This window comes from Tauraco erythrolophus, chromosome 11 (assembly GCF_009769465.1).
Source record: "Tauraco erythrolophus isolate bTauEry1 chromosome 11, bTauEry1.pri, whole genome shotgun sequence".
NCBI classification, from domain to species: domain Eukaryota; kingdom Metazoa; phylum Chordata; class Aves; order Musophagiformes; family Musophagidae; genus Tauraco; species Tauraco erythrolophus.
In genome coordinates, this window is record NC_141475.1 from 29028028 (window position 1) to 29044105 (window position 16078).

Genomic DNA, 16078 nt, shown 5'->3' on the forward strand with positions numbered 1-16078 from the left:
AAGGGCAAGTCAAACTCGTGATACTTGTTTTTCCTTTGTCCTTTTCCATCTCTTTATGTTGAAGTAGAGGGCAAGATCTGCTTTCAAGTTAGGAGAAACAGGGGGTACAGAAGCACAGTCTCTTACATACAGTTGCATGTCATCAGATGTTTAGGTAAGATTGTGTGCACATCACGTATCCTGTCCAATTTCAAACATGTCTTAGCTCAAGAAAGAAGTGTCTTTAAAAGAAAAAATTGTCAGGCTTCATTGTTTAATCCCATCAATCATAAATTAGAGGTTTAAATACCAGATTATTGATCACTCACCTTATGATTGATTTCCAGTGAGAAGTTGTTTTGGAGTTGTGCCAAGGTCATTTTATTGTACAGCAAAAGGGGATCGTTCCTGTCTTCAGATTTTGTTGTTGCCTATCAAAGGTAATAATGAGAAAATTACTAAGCACATTGAGTCAGTTCACAGGGATTTTGGTATGTGGAAGTAAACAGAAAGAAAACTACTATTTCTGGCTTAATACATCACTGTAAGTTTGCATTAAATGTAAAGTACCTTACATGTAAATACAGACAGCATTTTACAGATAAAAAGTATATTAAAAGGACAAATTAAATGAACTAAATTTCTAACAGTAAAACGGAGCTTTACTTTTTGGATTTGTTTTGTGTTAGAACGTCAACAGCTCAGGCTGTGCAGGAGCACTGACTGGCACACAGACCCACACCACTCAAAGCACGGAGCAGACACTGCTACCACACAGATACACTCAGCACAAGAATGTGCTCACAATATTCACTGGATGATGCAGGGTGCAAAATCCAGGGAGAACAGAATAAAGGAGATGTATTTATTGAGTACAGGGTGACCAGTGTGCTGTGGTAGGAATGCAGCGGGAGCGTTCCGATCAGGATGCACGTACTACCTGATCCCTTCTTCCGTATCGTAGCTTCGTATTAGTCTGCACGATGTGGGTTTGCACCAGCGTGTTAAAAATGTGCACACATTAACACCTGAGTGGCATTGACTGTATTAGGGCCATTCCTTGGGGACGATAACACCACCAGAGAACTGTGCCTGTGGTGGTGCTTCATGAGGCAAGTTAATCACCGGAGTCTGTAGACAGCAGCTGTCAGCAGGGAGGTCTCTGGAATTAGGATGTGGACAATGTAGACTGAGAGGAGCCCAAATCAGCACCTAATATTAACTGCTCCCTTGGACTCTGAATACTCTCTTGGATATCTTTCTGTTCTTTTCCTTTTCCTTTCTTTCTGTTCTTTTCCTTTGTTTTTCTCAAAGGGTGCGTCCCTTGCTGCGATGCCTCTGCAGGTTTCTGGAGTGCATTCTTGTACCCTCTTTCATACCTTTGTTCTCACACAGAAGTGTCTTTTGACAGCATCAGCACTTGTGCCCCTCGTACTCCACCCCCTTTAACTTCCACTTTTTTTGATGGCAAAGAGAGAAAATGCAGGTACATAAACGACTACAGGAAAAGAGTGATCTTGTGATCCATGAGAGTAATTCATGGGAGAACCTACACCACTACTGCCTTGAGTACTCTTAACTGGTCAGGGGCGAGAAGAGTAGATTTTACCCATTTAAACTATTTTGAAAAATCAGTAATGCCAAATCTGATTCTCTCTGTCCTTTTTAAAAAAAAAGATTTCTCTTCTGCTTCCTCTTTCCTAATCTATTGTGCATTCAGTATTTTTTTCTGTGTTTTCTTTAACAAATTCCCAAGAGCACAATGCCAGCTCTCTTCCAGTAACATTCGGGCTGGTGCTGAGTTTTTGATGAAAGAGGTTAAACACCGAGGCAGTAGCAGCTTACCCACCACCGACTGTACTCTCTACCAGCAGTGACTGCTGTAGACATTTCAGCTGTGGTTGCCTTTCATACTCCCCTTCAAATCTGTCTCCAACTAATTCTTTTTCTTGTAATAACTGTCCATCTCTGATCTAAGCCCAGAGGTGTGTTTCTCAGGAAAATATAAAGAAAATCAAATCAGATGGCTTTCGTTTGTACCTCTGCCAAACACGTGCCCTTGCTATCAGTGTAACTTGAAAATAGCTGAAGCTAGAAAGTTTGTATTTGGGTTGTTTTACAGTCATCCTCAGCTTCGGGTCCTTCTGAGATGTTTAATAATCATAAGCCGTGTTTTCGCTCATGAATGCTTCCATTTGTTTTTCTCCATGCAAGTTCAAATTCCAGCTATTTCTCCAAGCCACACTTTACTGGAGAACAGTGTTTAATTAAAAATGCTCTTCGAACAATCAGCATTGTGGAGCAGCTTGTGGAGGACAAACATTACTTTGTGCTGCACGGCAAGCCAAGGGTTGGAAATCTGCTGCTCCGATAACCAAACAGCCCCACGGGGAGAACAGGACAAAGGGAGAAGAGGCCCAAAAGCATCTCCCAAACCCAGACTGAAGAGAACCCAAGCCTGCCTCTCTCTTGCTCTCTCCTTCTTCTCTTGAAGGGCTTCTGTGAATGGATTAGGATAGAACGTTTTGCAGTTTGGAAAACAGCTAACTCAGATATTTCCCCTTGCTCATTAGAAGGCATGTCTGCCTTATCGTGTCTTCCTCTTAGGTGTTCCAGGCCCCACACATTTTTGGTTAGTTTTGGTCCTACAAAATGACTTTAGCAAGTAACTTAACTCAGTTTACAGTTAGCATTCTTAGGTATTAAGAAAAATGTCAGTTATTTAAAGGATACTTTTAAAATGGTTTTCTTACATTGGCAATCTCTTTCTCCAGATCCATAACTCTCTTCATTTGTTCAGAAATCTCGCTTTCATTGAAAGAAATATTTCTTTCTTGTAGGATTAGCTTAGCTACAGAAATCATGAAATCAACATAGGCAGAACATGCCTGCAGGAAAAAAAAAAAAACACAAATATTTTAAAGACAAAACTATTCAAAGTGTAGCATACCTTGATTATCTTTAAGATTTCCTCTTCGTTTTTATGAACCACAGTTCTTTATCCCTTTCTGAAATAGTTTAATAGTAATTTATTCTGAAATACTGTTAGATCACAAATAGAAATTATCTTTGCGAATTCCCTCATGGAAAATTGCTGTATAATTTGTAGCCCTGTTCAAAGCTAAACACTCTCAACTACTGCACTGTGTTTTCATTATTTAAAATGAGACATTTGTACGTCCATATTTAAACCATCACCCGTGTTTTTTCTAGCTCGCTTTAATTACAACTTCCAAAAATACCGCTTTCAAAGAGCAATGTTCCCAGAAACATAAAACTGAGAGAAATGCTGATGGACTGCGTTGAATTAGTGTTGTGGGAAAATTACTCCCAGAACCAGTGTTCCTCCTCTGTTGCTTCTTGGAACGTTTAGGAATCAAGGAATCACGTTGCTGTATCTAAATTTAATATAGCTAGACCTACTGTAGACAATACAGTATATATTAAATTTAACATAAAAGAATTCACCAAGGATAAGAATATAAATGTGGAAGTATCTTCTCTTAAACGTTATATTGTCAAATATCTACAGATCTCATTATATTTTATGGAACTTAATATTATTCTAATTCCTCTTGGATAAGCCACATTCATTTTTCTGTCAACAGAAATGCTGTTTTCAATATGCTTTTTAAATGCAAATAAAAATACATCATTTTAGATTAGCTAACACTGCTATGCTAAAACAGGCTGTGTGCGCGGGAAAACTCCGAGCAGCTCATGGAAAGTACTGGCAGCAGACTTCAAAAAGACAGGTGGCTCACAGCATCTCGAACTCTCAGGTGTTAGTTTAATCAAGATAGTTTCTTTTACCAGAAAGAGAAGAGCCCATGAAACCACTGACAGCTACAAGTCACAAAAGAGAGTGCGCACCAAGCCTGTAAATATCATTTTACAACATCCAAATAGAGTTTATAAAACTTCGATACAGACAGTACCCCAAACCAGTAAGTCAACAGAGATCCTCAGGCACCAATCGATGGACTTTATTTTTGGCCAAAAGTGCAGAACTTTGTGCCATCAGGTAGCAAAGAAGTCAGCCAGCTAATTTCAGACGGACTGTATAAATACTCCCAGATATTTTAGTGGGAACTTAGATGCCAGAGTAACTCCAGTATGAGCAGAGGAGTCATGCATACATCTTACAAGAGAAAAAGTACCTTGTTCACTGATTGCACTTGTAGCTTTGTGGTGGGAAGTGCTGACAAAGCCAGAGGTTAAAGTGCAGGAGGCAAATGTCTCGTTTGCTAGGTCCAGCTCGAAGAGGAGAATGACACAGCAGGAAACAGAGCCAAGAAAAGGCTGATATCTGAGTGCAGGGAGTGACAGGAGGAATGCCTCTCACTTGAGGTATTCATCCTTGTAAGCACATTAGGAATCTGCCTTTCAGTAATAAATCTCTGTTTTTTTAAAAAAACACTTCCTCCTCTACCCTCCAGCAGTGGAAAGTAGCAGGAGACTTTCGGGTAGGTCAGAGATTAGAACAGGAATTGTCTTTTCGTGCTGCAGGCGATGTAATACAGGGAGGGAGCAAACTGTGACACACGAGCCAGCTCCTCGAGGCCAAAACATGTGATAATAACACAGCTGAACAGTCACTACGGTAATGATCGTCATACGAGCTCCAATTAAATGTAATCAGAGTAGTAATTGTCAGCATGTCAGCAAAACACCTTCAAACCCAAATGTTTTGTAAGCTTCTCATTGCTTCCGCACTTAATTACACAGAAACTGGCTCGTTAAAGGTGGCTGTGGTGGCAGTTCCAGCTGCGTGACTTCAGCAAACACATATCCTGCAGCTCTCAAGGACCTGAAGCACATCCAGGATTAGCAACGAGGGATGCACAGGGTCAGTGCTAACAGGTCAATGCAAATGCATACAAATAATAACAGGAATTAAAGATGACCATGTGAGATTTGAGGTATCTGAAGCAATTTCTATGTTGTCACATACTTTAGCTGCTGCATTTTGGGACTGTGACCTTTTCAGATCTTTTATGCGGAAAAGTGTGTCTTTGGTTCTGGATGGTTCTTTTCTTTCTTTCTAAGCCTGTTAATGATGTGACTAGTCCACCTGGACTCCACCGACATCTGCAGCACTTGCCAATCGATGCCAGTTGATCAGAGTTCAGAAATAGCATCTTTTTTGCAGTGACAGAACAGGGATGATCCATAAGCACTCGTATTCTGTCTCAATACAAGTTGGACAGTTATGGGGTACCTCCTGATTCAGCAGTGAAGCCTGGCACAAGCTGTGTAACAAAGCTAAATTTTTCATGTTTATTTCCTTCCAAGAGCTCCTAAAAAGTCAAGTAGCTGTTCCTCATCTGACTTGCACAACCACACAGGAATTGTGTGGAAAAGCTACTACTTTTCTTCCACGTATATGTTCAGTGATTACAAGAGGAATGGAAGAGAAGGGAGGGGGGCACAGGAAGGGAGACAGGTTGGGATGTCTGGGGTGTAGTGATGCCAGAGCAATGTGCAGTCTTCTCACCCAGTGCAGGGACAATTGGTACACACTGGCACCTGGAGCCTAGATAAAAACCCCTTGGCTCCGAGTAGTGCCAGGAAGAGCAAACCAGGTCACGAACGTTTATGGCATAATATTGTAACACCTCCCATTGCACTGGTGACACCCCCTCCCATTCTGAGCTAACTTGCTTCTCCTCGCCCTTGATCTCAGTTCTCTGTACCCTCATTTCTCTTTCGGCTCTCGCCGCCTTGCACACTTCCCCACGTTAGAACTTCTTTCTCCAGTCTTTCACACATGCTATTCTCACCTCCACATCCACCTTGTTTAAATGCTCATCATATTATTATTACTTTTCTATTCCAGCTTCCCCAATTCTCCCAGTGATGTTTCTCAGAGGCAGTACTGGAATCTCTTTGGGGAAGGACTGTTGATGCTCTTTGCCTATCCCCACTCTTGAGGATATGTCTGCCTTGAAAATACAGGCTAAAACTTCTAAAATGTAGTCAGTGATCTGTCAGCTTCATCTTACCTCTTCGTATGCACCAGTGCATTCGTAGTAGTCACGAGAAGGCAGGCCGAGCCCAGGCTGATCAACCTACAAATTCCAACAGAAATTAAATTAAAAAGTGCTTAAGGACAAAATGGCAGAGCATTGCACTGTTCGTTTGGCAATTACAGGTCGCCGACGCTTCACTCTTGCCAAATGATCCTCTGGCCAAAGGGGAGTTTCTCCCTCACCCTGTTGCCCTCCTTTAGTTCTTTCACTCTCCTTATACTTTTGGTCTTTCTTTTCAGTCTTTTTTTTTTTTCTGTTGCTGAACAAGGCATGCTACACGTAACCAGTGTGAAGACAGTGGGTGTGCAGAAGACACAACAGCCCGCAGACAAGCAAGGCACTCAGTGCATCTCTGAAATCCATGTGTGCGAAGTGGCCAAGGATCCATCTCCCTGCTGACGAGAACGATTAGACCTTTGCTCTCGTGACTGTTGCGTCTCAGGAGCAGCTGCTGAAGATTCACCGTACGTAACACTGTCTTCCTCTGGATTTTCAATTTTTGGAGATGATCTCCCATTTAGAGGCAGGGCACTCTGGACATGCTCCTTGTGCAGATGTCCTCAGCCACTTGCCTATCTGTGCCAGCTGACTGCAGGCCCCGTTACTCCTTTGGCATCTGAATACCTTGTGAAAACACAATCCCCTTTATGGGCTTTCCACCCTTGGGACCATAGCCCAAGTTTTCAGTGGCAGAGCTTTCTGCCCGAAGCACACGGTAAGGAAATCATGTTTACTTATTTACTTGCATGCACATATAAGTAGATCCTGTCTGTCTTCCGTGCAGTGTACACGTAAATCATGTCTGTATTATAAATGTCTCCGTTATCTCCCTGAGAGTAAGTGTATGAATGCACAGGATAAAGGTGTCAACGTTGAGAATGGACACTGCACTGTGAAGCTGAAATTTAAGTTTGAAAACTAGCTAGATTCACAAATTCGTCCACAACTTTGCTAAAATTCAGATCACTAATGTTTCTCCTGGTTAACATGTCTATGCTTCCAGTTATTTTGCTGCACTTTCATGATCAACAAGGCAATGCCACGCAGGGAGACTTACATGAATGATATGTGCTGTGGAATTTTTATCATCTATGCCGACAAAAAAATTAATAAGGACTTTTTTCCCGTATCTGGAGTTCAGCTGTGCAATAGCTGTCTCAGCTGTCCAAGCAGTACCTAAGCAAATGAAAGGTATACTCAGTCTCTGTTTTTGGGGAGCAATGAAATGTACAGTAATTTAGAATTTTTAACTGAAAAGGAAATAAACACCGATTATCTTACCATAGGAAGAATCCCAGTTAGTTGTTGCGACAGGCCAGTCAGACACATTTGGCAACAAACTGATCAAAGGCCTTCCACCTCTGCCATCGATGGCAGCTTTTAGAAAAAATAAAATTCGTTACCATGACATTTTTTAAAACACACGCATGTTATACTTTTGTAATGAGTTCAGAATAATGAAGCTAAGAAATATGTTTTCACTATCACCACAATACCAGTATGCTCTGATGTATGACTGTGCTTTAACATTTAATTTAAAAAACGTTTCAGTCATGACTGCAAATCCTTTTGACCATGACATTGAAGAACTACTGTAGTTGCACTCTGCAGATAGCTTGAAATAATAGTTTTGAGAAGTATTAATAACATTACAGAAATGATAAAAATATGTGATTTAGGAAGCACTCCTGACTGTTTTGCTGCTCGTCATTCTCATGGCAGCACCAAGCTCAAATTCTTGAAATAAATGATCTCCTTGTCTTTCTAGAAGCCTGGTATGCCAGTTATTTTTCACCTCATCCCGGATAATTTCTACAAAAGAAGTTAACTCGTATTTAACGGAAAGGATTTGAGTTTAAGTATCTGCAGCAAACGGGTAACTGAAGAGTACTGTAATCTCACCTAAAATATCAAAGCTAGTAAAACAGGAGATGCAATACTAATTTACTACTAACATTCTTATTTCACTCTATAGAATGGATGCATTTTATTTTTAACAAAGAATTTCTGCAAAATTATGCACAGAAACTAGGAGGATATAGGTATGGCTTTAAACTGAAAGAGGGGAGATTTAGGTGAGATCTAAGGAAGAAATTCTTCCCTCTGAGGGTGGTGAGGCACTGGCACAGGTTGCCCAGAGAAGCTGTGGCTGCCCCATCCCTGGAGGTGTTCAAAGTCAGGTTGGATGGGGCTTTGGGCAACCTGGTGTAGTGGAGGGTGTCCCTGCCCATGGCAGGGGGGTTGGAACTGGATGATCTTTGAGGTCCCTTCCAACCCAAACCATTCTGTGTTTCTGTGATAGCTAACTGAGAAGATGGAATTCTTTGGATGATATTATATATCCTATATGCAATGAATTCAAGAGACACTTACTTTCATTTATGCACGATCTATACAGAGTTTTTGCCTTCTGCACTGCTTCTATATCATTACTGCTTGGTGTGTCAAGGACATCTGAAACACACAGACAGCAAAGGTATCTTAATATCTGATCTTTATGGGAAAGATACTGAAGGAACCATAGTGGATACCATCCTAAGGACCACAAGGTGGATGATACGTGCTCTGTGTCCGTCTCGAGCTGCAGGGAAGCTTTGCCTTTCAAAAGCTGAGGGGAAAAGGCTCTGGTGATTAGATGGCTTGCAATGACATCACCCTGTTAATATGCTGAGAATAAAGGAGTCAGGTAGATACTCTCTGGATCACTGTTGGTGAAAAACAAATGCTCTGACTTTTCAGGGACAGTTTGTAGGTGACCAAGCTATTGTGTGAAGAGAATGCTGCCGGGGCTCCAAGTGTACCAGCAGGCTCTGACTGCACTGACCGGCCCATAACCGTGTTTTCCCGTAATTCTGACCTGCAATCTCTTCACTGCAGCCAGGAGTTCAGCTGTTTGTGTTCAAGGTCTGCTGCAGCAGGGTGCAGCTGTGTGGCCACGGATCACACTTCTGTGAAAACAGCTGAATCGTAAGAAAGAGCCATGAAAAGCCTCACCTAGTGCCTCCACTTGGCAGCCTACGCCTGCTGGCTCAGGCGCAGCCGGCCAGGTTGTCCCCTGCCCGTAGGCCTTGAGCAGGCTCCTGTAGGTGTGCAGAACCTGCCCTGGCACCTCGCTGAGCCCCACGCTGCCCGTCTGACTCGCCTGCAGACCTGCTGCACGGCTACAGCCTTGTCTGGTGGTCAGGGGCTGTTGGCTGAACCTGGTCACCATCACCGGACCGGCTCTGCCATTCTGGCCTGGGTCCTGGGGACTGAGCCCCTTGTCTGCGGGGCCGCTGTCACCGTCAGCTCCTGGCTCGCCTTCCCTTGTGGGGCAGCCCACTCCTGCCACTCCGTTACAATTGCTTTACTCCCCAGAAACAGAAGCCTAAGGAACACCATGGCATCCATAAACTGCAAACCTGGCAAAACCGGAAAACACGCAAAGTTAAAAAAGGATATTCAGTCTGGAGAGAGTTTGGAGAATGTTTCCTGACTATAAACTGACTTCCTTGACACTGTGATTTTTGTCTGAAAAAGGGGAATATGGACAATTTGACACTACTACGTTTTGTGGAAAAAGGAATATTTTTAAGTTTATCATGTGACTAGTTAGAAAATTGCTTGCTTGCTCTTTGGGATTTAGCTGATGGGATACAGATACGCAGGACACAGGGCTGCCAGACAGCAACTTCCAGCATTTCAGCTGACCTGGCCACAGGCAGACCTCTTTCTTCTTCACCCAGCTTGGCTGCTATGGTTAGTGCACGAGAGCAATGATACGGATTTCAGCCGTTAGAGTATGCAGATGAGCACCCAGAGTCCAGACACCAGAAAGGTGAGGTCTGGTCAACTCCACTCCAGTGTCAGACCCAACAGTGTAACTTCCACAGCATTCTCCAAGCAAACAGTTTGTGGTAGATTTGTCCTGAACCAAACACAAAGAAACTGAAGTATCTGGTAGTATTTTAAGCTTTGCTAGACAACCACATCTTATTAGGGTAGCATGTAAGCCAAAGAAGAAACTTTATATAGTCCACAAACATAAACCCCACTGACCTTTTAAAACAACTTCTAGTTCGTCTCTTAAAATGTCAAAGTTACTATAACGGGAGCTGGTTTCTGGAATGACGTTCCTCTTAAGCCATCCTCCACAGGCGTATTGGTAAAAATCGTCACAAGGCTGGGCACTGGTGTCCATGTTCTCCAGGATTCGGGCTGCTGTAGTACGAGACAAATCAAGGCAGAAATAATCTTTAGAGAAAATAAATGAATACCTTGTTTTCTCTGAAGAGGGAAGTAACAAATATATTTGCTTTAGTTTAGAATAGGCTCAAGCCTACTTGAATGTTCTACACCGGAGTACTAGCCAGAGAACGACAAATTGCTGTTCCTTTACTGCCCACAACTTTTCTGTTGCCTGTGTTTACTGATGAGTGAACTGACCAGTGTTCCTACGCCCTGCGAGTAGTTGCTCAGTTTTAAATAAAATCTAAGGTGTTTCATTTACCAACTTGCACTTCTTTGTACTGAAATGTGGTTAAAAGAGAAATTAAAAGCACAAGACATGCCAGAGGTTAAGTATCCACTGTAATGGAATTTAAGAAATTAAGTCTGATGTAGGCTCAGCTGAATCCAATCTATTTCAATACAATAATGACTTTGTTGTACCGTTTGAGTTCTTGTCAGGAAAGTTTTCCTATTAAGGCTTTCCTGAATATACACTGATTTTTCAGACCTACTCCACACTTCATTCTGGAATCAATTCTGCCTCTTGCTATCCCTCTTGATGTGGCTCCCCAAAGACTAACGGGTCACTGACTGAGCGTAACACGGGATTCTCTGCTGAAATCTGATCCGTGGATGACAGTTTCCCAGCTGCTGTTCATAAACCTTCTGTGCTTTTTCTTTTTTGTACTCCTCTTCCACCTACACTGCTTCCACCACTCGTACGCTAGCACAAAGTCTCTCACGGAAAGGAGAGATGTTAGGAATCAAGCGAGAGCTAGTGATACCTCTGCATTTCCCAGGATACTGAATATCCTTCCCATTTTTCAGACATTATTTTTAGTAAATGATGAGGCTTGCGATTTCAAGTGTTCATTCCCTCATGGGCAAGTCAAATATTTATAGTTACTTCTCCAGTACTTTCAGTATTTCCCATGTCTCTCATGCTGGTGGAAATGAGAGGTGGATAGACAGTCTACATAGTATTTATGTTGACTTGCCTCCCCCTGTTCTTCTTGTGATCTTCAGTTGGCTTAAGAGTGTTAATATTTTAGGCCAACATCTGATGGTTTTACAGTGTTCCAGTGCTTGGAAGATGGACAAAGCCATGAACGCACGCACGTTCAATGTCAGACTGCTTAAGTAGCATAAAAACCACTGCGGAAATAGGTACAATGCCTAGTACCTGATTCTTTTCCTTCTGAAGTCAACAGCAGACTGACTTTGATTGGAAAGGATACAGGATCATGCCAACAGCCAGAGAGTGTGAAATTCAGTAATCTTTTTACTAGGTTTGACACTTGCTTTTTACCCATTCTTGAGAAAGTCAAGCATCCAGTCCTACTGTCCAGTCTGTTAGTGCAAGGAATCTCCCCTCTGCCTGTAAACTTTGACAAGAGGCAATGGGCACATACAGAAATAAGAAAAAAAAATATCCTTTTGAACTGAAGAAAAAACTTCTTACTGTAAGAGTGGTCAAACACTGCAACGGGCTGCCAGGGGAGCTGCGAAGTCTCCACCTGGGAAATAATCAAAACCTGACTGGACAAGATGCTGAGCAACTTTCTCCAGCTGACCCTGCTTTAAGCAGCACTGTTGGACTGTGTGATCTCCAGAGATCACTTCCAACCCCAACTATTCTGTGACTGTGTAGACTGGTAACTTGTTTCTGTCTGGTTTCTCCTATTTCATTCAGGGGAAGGGGAATGTCTTGAATGGTGCACTTTATTCCTACCCTAGCTCCATCTGTTCGCTGTAAAAGAGGAAGATTGCTAATTAATACTAATATACCCTGTTTTACGGGTATCCTTACGAATCTCTCTGCTAGGCTGGAGCAGTATCTGAAGGGCAACACTGTCCCTTGGACTATCTGTGTGTTTACTATGTGTTAGTCCAGTAACAAAGACTTCAATAGCCAGGACTGAACATAAAAAGCACTGCCAAAAAGTAATGGTGGGACAGAGAAATCTTCTGACACCAAGGGAAGATGGCTCTTACTCACTGTCTTGTCACTTTTGAAAAAAAACAAACAAAAAACCCCAACAAAACCCAGAAGAAAATCACACTTTGCGTAAATCTGAGACATCATTAAGTCTATGTAATATCAAACCTTGCTTTAACTGTGAAATCAGGTTGCTGTATTTGTAGTCAGCATCTGTTTCATCTTCCTTGCCTATCACTGTCACACAAAAATAATCATCTATCATAACTTTTCTGCTATGGAGTCCAGGCCAGCCAATGTTAGCTAAACAACTTTTATAAAAACTTGAAGTTTAAATACTGCAAACATAACAAAAGAGCTCCGCCACGGGAACTGTCATCTTTCACTCAGTCCCCAGTATTGCTTGGATGAGCCAGTGTTGGGGTTTGTTCCTGTTCTCACTTGTTTGCTCCATTTCCTCACTGCCACGGAAGAATGTAGAGCCTTATCTCAATTCGTTAATGGTTAATTTTATTGTGGTACTCCTGATTGCCAGTTGTGGCTTTAATAGCTTACAAATAAAGTAATATAAGCTGACATAACCACCAGTGACCTGGGGAGGACAGAGGAGAAACACAATATGCTTACGTAGGTGAAATGGACACTAGAGAGATTGAAATTCCTGTTCTTATCAGTCTGTGCTGTCTGAGCTCAGGAAAATTAGCAGAGAGTATGTCAGGTTATTGGAAAAATGCTTAAATGTACAAATTACGTGCTATCTTCATGTGCTACACTGCAATGGATTTCACAAACCTTGATAACATTATCCTGCAGTTACTGATATTTTACCCTGTGTATAACCAATTGAATTTTCATTACACCTTTTTTCTGGTCATTTCTTTGAAGCTCTTATCTTAAATGTACTATAAATTCTGTCAGTATCTTCACTTTATTCTTTTTCAGCGGCTTAGACCTATTGGAAAGTTTTGAAATTCGTTGGAAAAAACTGTCACAATATTGGTCAGTTCTGTTGTAGAGGCATTACCATTTCACTTCGTGTCTGTTCCCAATCATACTTCTTGAAAGACCACCACAAATTTTTGAAAGTTAATACTTCTTGCTTTCTATCTGTATCACATGTCTAACTTTTCCTTATGTTATCCCATGTGGTCTGGAAGAAGCAGCTGAATTAAAGATAGGACTATTATGAAATCCCGATCTCATGTAATATTAAACTTGTAGATTAATCGCAGTAAGATTGTTATTAAACAGCAGTAATACGGCTTCTTTCTCTGGTTTAAGCACTTTACATTGCATTTTTTTAAATATTAATTTAGTTATTAAATGATATAATTCTGGGAAACTCTTTTTTTGAAGCTCTTGGAGCACGGAAGGCCTAGATACCAGCTAACCATTCTGGGCTCCTGATTCAGTGTCCTGCTTTAGGCAAAAAAAGGAAACCAGCATTAATTGATCTGGGGGAGAAAACAGAAAGGATAAGAAATCTACAGGTGAGGGGAAAGGGAGAGCATGGATAACTTCCACTTTACCTACTAGAAGAGGATGCAGAGTATGGAACTCAGCATTTCTCTGATGCACTTGAGTAGCTTTCTAGTAGAGTTCAGACCAGGTTGTTGCTGAAGGATGAAGTTACCTTGTCAGACTACAAAATTTGGCATTTTTGGGGGGCATGAAGATTAATATTGCATCTCCTCAAACAGTAGCATGGCGTCCTTTTAAAATACCTTCTTTAGAGACATAACCTCTGCTTGAGTTCTGACTCGGAGGTGGGTCTGGGAGGGAAGAGTCATCTTCTGATTGACTTAAAGCACTTTCTGAAGCTGGAGGCATTCTTCGTGGAGTCTGTTTCTAAGTCTCAAAGTAGCCAGACCCTGGTGACTTTGTAAGGTCTGGCAACATCACATCACGAGTTTTTACATTTGTAGAAGTACACTAAGGAAATTGTTTTGGTTAGCAGATCCCATGCCTCCGTGTCACACATGTCTGCAGTTAGATGGGAACATTACCTTGTGCTAATTCTGTTTAAGAATATATGAATTAGTTTAAAAGGTATACTTTTTCATTCTTACCTGATTTGATACAGTCAGATGTCTTGCAAATCCCATCTGAAAGAGGATACAAGCATATTCATAATTCTTTAATGAATGTCAATATAATAAACACGACTGTAAATATTATTTTCATTGACAGTCGCTTTAGAATTGCATTTAATTTCAGTGTACAGTAGGATGAAGATGAATAGACACCTGGCACTCAGTAAGTGAATATTTACAGGATCAGGCTCTAAAAATACCATCATCTTCATCCCTTTAGGGTCATTCAGTGCTCGTCATCGTGTGGAATTTTTGTAGTCATCAGAGTGAAATGTTATTTCAGTAAATTAGAGATGGGCAAAATATTATTTTTGCGACAAAGAAGACATTTAGATAAAAATAGCACATGGACTGAAGACAGTTGCAAAGTCAGTTTGAATTTAGCAATACCCTTCAATCACAAAAAGATTTTGGAGGAATTAACTGAAAATTCTGCGACATTCACTCTGAAGTCTCCTAAACAAAATACGAGGTTCAGGAACATGAAAATGTTTCCCTTTGAGACTTTAGAACTAAAACATTTTTTATTTTTCATTTCAGAATGGTATTTTTCCATTCCATAATTGAACTACACTACAATAAAAAGTTTAAACAAAATTATTAAGTACTTTAAAATGTGTTTCCTTTCCAATGTAGGGAAACATTCTAATTTGACCCCAAATGGAAATTTTAGCTTCTCTGTATTATGTTTTCCAAAAATTATCAGGATATTTACCCCTGAACTGAATTATTTCAAATATTTTGGAATGGCTGCTGAATCATAAAATCTCTTAGTATGACTGCACTCACTAAGAGCCCTCGCTGCAACAGCCTCCTACAGGAAAAAAACAGCATTTCCATACAGATGCAGGAATATGGAGGAAGCACTGTAGCTTGGTTTTCTTGTAGAGTTTTTTGCTCACTGAAACATAAATTATGAAGAGAAGTATTGCTAAGTCAGAATAAGCAGATGTTTTGTGTTTACCACAAGTTTGCATGAACAAATGAATTTATACAGTTATTTTTCCTTGTCAGGAAAAAGCAGTTTTGTGTCAGTGTCCAGCAATACTAAGTGTGGCTGCAGCTCCACATTTCACATAATTGTGTCATACTGGCTAGTGACAGACGTACGAAATAGAGTTACGACGTAGCAGCTATTAATCATCTAATTTTGTACACTGGGTAAGGTACAATTTTCTATTACTGGGCAAATAATTCCAAGCTGACCTCATTGTTTTATTTTCTTAATGTTTTATGTAGTGCAGCAACAATAAACTATGCAAGACAGTCTTTTCTAATACAACATTTTAATATAGCGCAACTCCAATTTTTCTTTTTACTGTATACTAACAACTGGATTCTATTTATTAAAGCCTCTTCTTGTAATTTCTTAAAATACTTTTGCATTCGTGGGTATTTCTACGTTCAGAGACAGTTTTTGTGTACTCACCGTCATACGTGGCGTACAGAACTATCATTGTGATGGCTACAACAGCTAGCAGAATCACTACAACAGCTAGCCCTATTTCCAGGCCACTCCATCGCAGTTTTTTCTTTGGTTTTGGAGTATTCATTTCAGTTATATCCATCTGGCTTTCCGACTTGCCCATAACCCAGCGTCTGAAAAGGAAAAAGGAAAAACCACCGGAGGACTTACACTGAGCCATGGGTCTTGAGACCGGCTCCTCAGCCGCACAGTAACAAAGATGTTTTCTGAGTGAGTTTTCGAATTATTTGTAACACTGCTAGAATGTCAGTCATGAAATTAAAAATTCTTGCCCGCGCACACACACACAAGTACGTACCATGCGCTGCGTGCTGTTTACGAAGAACAGAAGAGCGGTCTT

The 16078-nt window shown here is 41.1% G+C and overlaps 1 protein-coding gene across 1 annotated transcript in view; it reads right to left on the reverse strand.

Moving 5' to 3' along the window:
• Nucleotides 1-15844, reverse strand: part of MME (membrane metalloendopeptidase) — a 41802-nt gene extending 25958 nt beyond the window's left edge. Inside the window, exons 1-9 of the mRNA XM_009982913.2 lie at nt 15682-15844; nt 14229-14264; nt 10050-10211; nt 8385-8465; nt 7293-7388; nt 7069-7187; nt 5985-6050; nt 2733-2867; nt 309-410 (exon numbers count right to left, since the gene is read on the reverse strand). Coding sequence (XP_009981215.2) covers nt 309-410; nt 2733-2867; nt 5985-6050; nt 7069-7187; nt 7293-7388; nt 8385-8465; nt 10050-10211; nt 14229-14264; nt 15682-15841 — 957 coding nt within the window. The 5' untranslated portion in view covers nt 15842-15844. The remainder of the gene's footprint in view (nt 1-308; nt 411-2732; nt 2868-5984; nt 6051-7068; nt 7188-7292; nt 7389-8384; nt 8466-10049; nt 10212-14228; nt 14265-15681) is intronic.
• Between the last annotated feature and the right edge of the window lie 234 nt (nt 15845-16078).